General features: G+C 37.6%; 1 protein-coding gene across 1 annotated transcript; it reads right to left on the bottom strand.

Annotated features, from left to right (window-relative positions):
* Positions 1-3,616: 3,616 nt before the first annotated feature.
* Positions 3,617-5,122, bottom strand: LOC137633503 (uncharacterized). The gene has a single exon (XM_068365798.1). The coding sequence runs from the start codon at positions 5,120-5,122 to the stop codon at positions 3,617-3,619; it is 1,506 nt and encodes a 501-aa protein (XP_068221899.1).
* Between the last annotated feature and the right edge of the window lie 3,443 nt (positions 5,123-8,565).

Here is an 8,565-nt window from a genome sequence, read left to right as displayed (position 1 = left end):
ACCAATTTTACCAATTTATGTATCAAATCAGGAAAAACTGTTTAAAGGTGCTTCAGTTTTCTCTAATTATTACATTACTGATAGTAAGTTCAAAGTTACTGAGAGTAAGATGGGAGGTAAAATGGTTCAAAGAAGAGCTACAAATCTACTTGACTGGTGATTCATTCATGATAACTCGCCCCTGCCAGCCATCTATGGACACCAGACAACCAATACATCTTGTATGCCTACTGATGGCATTTGTGCGATTCCAACAGATATCAAAACACAGATAACTTATGCAATTCCTTTCCTTAAGGACAAAGAGCAGCCTTGGAGAATGGCCTGGCACTCTTAGAGGTCAACTGTGCGGGAGATTGGCTTAACCTACTAGGGCCTGGAGTGGAGGGGTAACTGGACGTCCCAGGGTCCACATGAGCACATGGTTTCACCATCGCATCAAAAGAGAACAGGGTGTATGGAGGTTGGATCATGAATATCTACTGCTGAGTTTAGCCATCTCTGATTACAGCTCATTTGTTGAGGGGAGCGTACTAAAGGAGGTCACACTTATTTTTTCTGCATTTGTCCACATGATAAAGAAACAGTACAAGTGAATCTTTATCATGGAACACCGCATACTGAAACAAGTGAGACTTCTTTCCTCTGCTGAGTCCATCATGTAAATTATTCACTTTTACTTGGAAGGCTGGAATGCACTTGGCACTCTCTTGATACAGAAGGTTCATAGGTACCTTAACAAGCCAAAAACCTTTTCTTCCAGTATTCCGGTACATTAGAATCTCCTTCAGGGGAGCGTACTGGAAGGGGTCACACTTATTTTTTCTGCATTTGTCCACATGATAAAGAAACAGAACAAGTGAATCTTTATCACGGAACACTGCATACTGGAACAAGTAAGATTTTTTCCTCTGCTGAGTCCATGTTATAGATTATTCCCTTTTACCTGGTAGGATGGAATACACTTGGCATTGAGAACTTGTCTCTCAATGGCTTTTGATCCAGAAGGTTAATAGGTACCATAAAAAGCCATAAAACTTTTCTTCCAGTATTGCGGTACATTGGAATCTCCTTCAGGGAAGCGTACTAAAAGAGGTCACACTTATTTTTTTCTGCATTTGTCCACATGGTAAAGAAACAGTACAAGTGAAGCTTTATTATGGAACACTGCATACTGGAACAAGTGAGACTTCTTCCCTCCACTGAGTCCATCTTGTAGATTATTTGCTTTTACCTGGAAGGCTGGAATACATTTAGCATTGAGAGCTTTTCTCTCAATGGCTTTTTGATCCAGAGGGTTAATAGGTACCATAACAAGCCAACAAAATTTTCTTCCAGGATTCCATTACTTTGGAATCTCCTTCAGGGGAGCGTACTAAAAGAGGTCACACTTATTTTTTCCACATTTGTCCACATGATAAAGAAACAGTACAAGTGAATCTTTATTATGGAACACTGCACACTGGAACAAGTGAGACTTCTTCCCTCTGCTGAGTCCATCATGTAAATTATTCACTTTTACCCGGAAGGCTGGAATGCACTTGGCACTCTCTTGATCCAGAAGGTTTATAGGTACCATATTGGAATATTGGAATCTATTTTAGGGGAGCATACTAAAAGAGGTAACACTTATTTTTTCTGCATTTTTTCACATGATAAAGAAACAGTACAAGTGAATATTTATCAAGAAACACTGCATACTGGAACAAGTGAGACTTCTTCCCTTCACTGAGTCCATCTTGTAGATTATTCGCTTTTACTTGGAAGGCTGGAATACACTTGGCATTGAGAGCTTGTCTCTCAATCGGTTTTGATCCTGAAGGTTAATAGGTACCATAACAAGCCAAAAACTTTTTCTTCCAGTATTTCGGTACATTGGAATCTCCTTCAGGGGAACGTACTAAAAGAGGTCACACTTATTTTTCCTGCATTTTCCCCACATGATAAAAAAACAGTACAAGTGAATCTTTATCACAGAACATTGCATACAGGAATAAGTGAGACTTCTTTCCTCTGCTGAGTCTATGTTATAGATTATTCCCTTTTACCTGGAAGGCTTTAATACACTTGGCATTTAGAGCTTGTCTCTCAATGGTTTCGATCCAGATGGTTAATAGGTACCAAAACAAACCCAAAAGCTTTTCTTCCAGGATTCCATTACTTTGGAATCTCCTTCAAGGGAGCGTACTAAAAGAGGTCTCACTTATTTTTTCTGCATTTGTCCACATGATAAATAAACAGTACAATTGAATCTTTATTATGGAACACTGCACACTGGAACAAGTCGGACTTCTTCCCTCTGCTGAGTACATCCTGTAAATTATTCACTTTTACCTGGAAGGCTGGAATGGACTTGGCACTCTCTTGATCCAGAAGGTTCATAGGTATAATAACAAACTTAAAAACTTTTCTTCCAGTATTCCTGTACATTGGAATCTCCTTCAGGGGAGCGTATTAAAAGAGGCCACACTTATTTTTTCTGCATTTGTCTACTTGATAAAGAAACAGTACAGGTGAATCTTTATCAAAGAACACTGCATACTGGAATAAGTGAGACTTCTTCCCTTTACTGAGTCCATCTTGTAAATTATTCACTTTTACCTGGAAGGCTGGAATGCACTTGGCACTCTCTTGATCCAGAAGGTTCATAGGTACAATAACAAACCCAAAAACCTTTTTTCCAGTATTCCAGTACATTGGAATCTATTTCAGGGGAGCATACTGAAAGAGGCCACACTTATTTTTTCTGCATTTGTCCACTTGATAAAGAAACAGTACAGGTGAATCTTTATCAAAGAACACTGCATACTGGAATAAGTGAGACTTCTTCCCTCTGCTGAGTCCATCTTGTAAATTATTCCATTCTCCCTATCCATCTGATTCTTCTTGTTATGTACTTTATGAACACGCTCTTTTTTTTCTTTTTTCCTCTTCATTTGATTTTTGTTGCAGTTATCTCTTTATTTCTCCTTCTTTCCCTTGTTCCCCTTCTTCTGTAAATATTGCCCTATCAAAAGATTATTGATTTGCTGTGGCTCTTAGAATCTCCGCCTTAAGTGTTTTGATTTTCTTGTTCTTTTTCCACAATTTTGTATAGACGTGTCTGTCAAGTCTCCTGAGACCATCCTTTAGATATATATTTTTCTCCCGCATATCCTCATATCCTCTTCTTAATTCTGCTATGTCCCTCTCTAGTTCCTCAATACGAGTGGTGTTTATTTTCTCCTTCTGATTCTTGCTATTAACTTGTTTCTGAGTCTCCTCTTTTTCGTTCTCCATATCTTCCTCCTGATTCTTGTATTTTTTTCTTCATCTTCTTCTTTCCTTTCTTCTTTTCCTCCTGATTCTTATTTTTCTCAATTTTCTTCTTTCCTTTCTTCTTTTCCTCCTGATTCTTATTTTTCTTAATCTTCTTTCCTTTCTTCTTTTCCTCCTGATTCTTATTTTTCTTAATCTTCTTTCCTTTCTTCTTTTCCTCCTGATTCTTATTTTTCTTAATCTTCTTTCCTTTCTTCTTTTCCTCCTGATTCTTATTTTTCTTAATCCTCTTCTTTCCATTCTCCATCTCTTCCTCCTGATTCTTGATATTCCTTTTTCTGGGTTTCCTCTCTATTCTCTATTTCTCCTCCTCCTCCTTATCCAAAGGCACAATAACAAATTTAGGTCCACAAATGATGGAGATTGGCCGACTTTTGATGAACTTCCTGATAGCATCGATTCGGTTGAAAATCCGAAGCAAAAAACACCTTCCGCAGCCTAACCTAACACCGAACACTTCGACGGGGTGCTTACTCTTCCTCGCTGAGCGTTGAGACACCGAAATATATTCAAATCTACGACTTTCACTTTTATCATGATGACGACATTCACATCTAATAATTTCATTTTTACCATCGTATTTTTTCATATCTACATCAAATTCGTATGCGTAATAAAACTCATTGGTTAACTGGTGTGTTTTGGTCTTTTCTGGAGAGCTTTTCGAAGTTCGGTCAATGCCCTCCCAATTGTATATCCGTCTTTTCTGAATATGCTCCTTCTTTTCTTTGATCCTCTCCTCCTGTGTAAATAGCCTCATCAAAAGATCATTGATTGGCTCTTCTCTTAGAAGGTCCTTCTTGAGTGGTTTGATTTCCTTTCTATTTTTCCACAATTTTTTACGCTTGTGTCTGTCTTGTCTCCTGAGACAATCCTTTAAATATCTATTTTCCTCCTGCAGATCCTCCTTTTCTCTTCTCAATTCTGCTATTTCCCTCTCTAGTTCTTCAATACGAGTGGTGGTCGTTTTTTCCTTCCGATTCTCCCTCTCTTCCGGATTCTTATTTTTCTTATTTCCATTGTCCTTCACAATCTTTTTATTAAACTTTTCTTCTTTCTTTTTAATCTTCTTCCTCTTCTCATTTCTTTCCTTTTCATTTGCTTTCTGATTTGCCTCCTGTCTTAAGAGCTTTATTTTTTCAATGCTCTCCTCCGCTGCACAGCTTAAACTCTCCCCTAAATGGCATTCCAGAATCTCGCCCAAATTTTCATCTAAGTCGAGTGTGACGTTTTTCCAGTCATTCCCTTGCATATAACACATATTGCATTCAGGCGTGTCACTCACTGACGAGGTAAATTTGTAGTTATTTGAAGATGTTACAAAAGAGCACTTGAAACGTTCAATCTTCACGTTTTTTTCTCCTCGCCGTCGGGGATTCACCAGTGGGACACGATTATATCTGGAGATGTGGAGACCAAGATTTTCTAGCAAATTGCGTGCCATCATCTGGCAGTTATTTCTGAAAAAAATATACCGACGCAAGTTCCAGGGATTGTGCAAGTCCGTAATTGCTTCCCAAACCTGACGTGGTGCCAGGTTTGAGAAGTAGTAGGTGCCTACTACACATCCCTTATCTGATGGAAGTTTTTCCCAGTAAAATGGTACTGCCCACTCTTTAACAGCATGGTCCAAACTGATTCCGCCTGCGAAATATCGCTTCCTACTACCCCAGTCAAATTCGACCAGGGCATAAGTTGCCCGTAACTTGCGTAGCAGTTTGCTCAGATCCTCGTTTTCCTTGGCTTTCTCACAGAACTGCGACTCTCGTAGAGTTACAATGCAGGGACCTTCGTTGATGTCCATTTCTTCCCCTCTTAGATTTAGGAAAATTTATCTCGAATTTCCTGTGGTGCACATTTGCACTGTTTATTTTCACAATGTGGGCATTCGTTTATGAAGTGAACTGTCTCACATTCTGCCCATTGGCATATACAGTTTTCTTTTTTACAAACTAGACACTGGTTTCTTTGATTCGTCTCACAGTTTTTGCACCGTTTATTTTCACAATGTGGGCATTCGTTTATGAAGTGAACTGTCTCACATTCTGCCCATTGGCATATACAGTTTTCTTTTTTACAAACTAGACACTGGTTTCTTTGATTCGTCTCACAGTCTTGGGATGGGCACTCAGATTCTCCACTTGTAATTTTACGAGTTGCCCACAGCCACGATAGGCATAAAAATCGGTGTAGGGTATATATCCAGTCAATTGCTCTATACGACGATAATAAACTATTTGAATATAATGAAATTAATCTGTTACTTACTGGATTTCTTTTATAAATAGATATCAATCTGTCTACATCCCTCCCAACTCTTGTTAGGCTAGCACAGACAGATACAACTTGTGAACAACAGGACAAAAGGGTACTTACGTAAGCCATAATTACTATTAACTACCATAGCACCCAAATAAACCTTATTATTAAAAAATGTCAGAGAGAGAGAGAGAGAGAAAGAGAGAGAGAGAGAGAGGAGAGAGAGAGAGAGAGAGAGAGAGAGAGAGAGAGAGGAGAGAGAGAGAGAGAGAGAGTGTCTCTGTGTTTGCTTCGACAGAGAGAAATCCACTACTCTCTAAATCTTTGCTTGTCTTCAATCGAAATGCCAGAGCCAAAAAGTCTCCGGTTAAGAGAGAGAGAGAGAGAGAGAGAGAGAGAGAGAGAGAGGAGAGAGAGAGAGAGAGAGAGAGAGATGAAAAACTATTTATCCACAAAATAAAGAAATGCAGAGATGAATTAATAAAAAAATCGATAGCAACGGGAAAGATTTATTCATGGTTTTCTTTCTATCAGCGAAGACGCTTCTGAGACAAATCTAACTCGGAGATCATTTTTTGGAAAGTCTTCATTAATCTTCGTTCATTCCCAGAAAGTAATGTTCATCTTCAGCATGAATTTCATTTATATTCGTGTTAACAATTAAGGAAATAGTCGAAATAATAAGTAATCACAAATGTTTCTGATCGATAGGAATCTTCAAAGTGTCTTCGAAGGCTGAAGGAAAATAGGATGAATTCTTAAGGAAAATAGGATGAATTATGAAGGAAAACAGGGTAAATTCTGAAGGAAAATAGGATGAATTCTGAAGGAAAACAGGATGAATTTGACGCTGAAAACGATCTGGCCTCTTCCAAGATTTCTTTATTCTCCGTTCATTTTGACTCCATTCGTGGAAATTCTTTCCTATATTAATGACCGGAGAGAGAGAGAGAGAGAGAGAGAGAGAGAGAGAGAGAGAGAGAGAGAGAGAGAGAGAGAGAGAGAGAGAGAGCATTCTTGTTATAGTTCATTTCCGTTTATTCCCAGACCGTACCATTCGTCATTCGTGCAAGTCTATTTACAATTTGTCTTCTTCTTCTTCTTCTTCTTCTTCTTTACCTTCAGTAAATGTTATAAGCAATCCCATATACCATCGTTCAATTTATATTAGAAATGGGTTCTTAATCGTCCTAAGAACTATTCTGAAAATGTCTAATCATTATGAAAAGAGAATTATCTTACGGAAACGGTCAGCAAAGCGACTGGTTTACTTCAATGTCGGAGAGAAATTTGGTGGGTTTTTATGTTGGCGATTAACTCGCTAAATTCAGCCAACTTTTCAAGTTTATAATTATACGTTTTACGTGTTATATATATATATATATATATATATATATATATATATATATATATATATTATATATATATATATATATATATATATATATGCGTAAAAATTACAGGAAAAAGTGATGCTGAGATGCAGAAGAACCACAGGGAAAATGAAAATACGAAATATACCGATCAAGTCCTGACTAGTTTCGTGATACTTCTTCAGAGGAACTAGTCAGGACTTAATGGTATATTTCATATTTTCATTTTCCCTGTGGTTCTTTTGCATATATATATATATATATATATATATATATATATATATATATATATATATATATATATATATATATATATATATATAACACGTAAAACGCATAATTACTGAATTAAAAGCTCGAGTTAGAGGCAATATTTGTAGCACCTGGGGCTAAAGCTACGCAAAGTGATAGCAGTATCTTTCTCGGACTAGGCCTAATTTTGAGGGTTTTTTCTATCCATTATAACGTACATATTTGCGCAAAATAGGCCTAGGAGTAGATTGAGCCAAGCGTCTCTCACGCTCTCAATCCTCGGAAAACGAAAGAGAAAGACAAAACTCCATTTTGAAGCCCGCCATACAGTACGCACAGAGGATTGACCCTACGGTTTGTCCTACAGGATTCGAAGGGCGCTATTGTCCTGCAGGATTCGAAGGGCGCTATTGTCCTGCAGGATTCGAAGGGCGCTATTGTCCTGTGAAAAAAATGCCCACACACGCTTGTAGCTCACTATAGTCAATTTCTTTTAGCGATGCAGATTTGCACCGACTCGCAGCGGTGCCCTTTTAGCTCGGGAAAGTTTCCTGATCGCTGATTGGTTGGACGAGATAATTCTAACCAATCAGCGATCAGGAAACTTTTCCGAGCTTAAAGAGCACCGCTGCGAGTCGGTGTTAATCTGCATCGCTAAAAAAAATGGACTATAGGATTGGGCACCCGGGATTAGGCCTACATGGTTACGTTTTTCGGTATGTGTTAACCAAATTTGGTACATTATCGGGTATTAAGTACAATTGGCAGTCCACATATTTTAAAAAATTTTAAATTTTGGTACTTTTTACTTTATTTTTTAAATATAAATCTATGAAATGTGACTTGAAATAATCATATGGAGGAATGTGGTAGGCATTCTCTGTCGGCTTCTACTTGAAGTCATTATAGGAAGTCTACCTTTTCCGTTTATCCTTCTTAATGCGAGAGTCCAAATGTCTCCTGGAGAAATATACTTAAAGGATTTTAGGACTTTTCTAGCGATTATTTCGTGCATTTTCAATTGGGCGTAAGCCTACTTGTTTTCTCGGTAATTTATAGAAATTTGAGAATGATTGTTTAGGTAGGCAGAGAGAAAACGTCATAGAGATATGCATAGTTTAATGGAATTATCGTTAGCTTCTTGATATTATTATTATTATTATTATTATTATTATTATTATTATTATTATTATTGTTGTTGCTGTTATTGTTGTTGCTGTTATTGCTGTTGCTATTATTATTATTATTATTATTATTATTATTATCACTTGCTAAGCTACAACCCCTGTTGGAAAAGCACGATGCTATAAGCCCAGGGGCCCCAACATGGAAAATAGCCCAGGGAGGAAAGGAAAAAAAAGAA

The sequence above is a fragment of the Palaemon carinicauda genome, chromosome 43, assembly GCF_036898095.1.
Source record: "Palaemon carinicauda isolate YSFRI2023 chromosome 43, ASM3689809v2, whole genome shotgun sequence".
Taxonomy (NCBI): Eukaryota; Metazoa; Arthropoda; class Malacostraca; order Decapoda; family Palaemonidae; genus Palaemon; species Palaemon carinicauda.
The sequence above is the reverse complement of the archived record's forward strand: the minus strand, read 5'-3'. Positions and strand labels throughout refer to the sequence as shown.

What these genes read in the sequence shown, in the direction of transcription:
- LOC137633503 (XM_068365798.1), bottom strand. Translation starts at nt 5,122, where the DNA reads ATGGACATCAACGAAGGTCCCTGCATTGTAACTCTACGAGAGTCGCAG.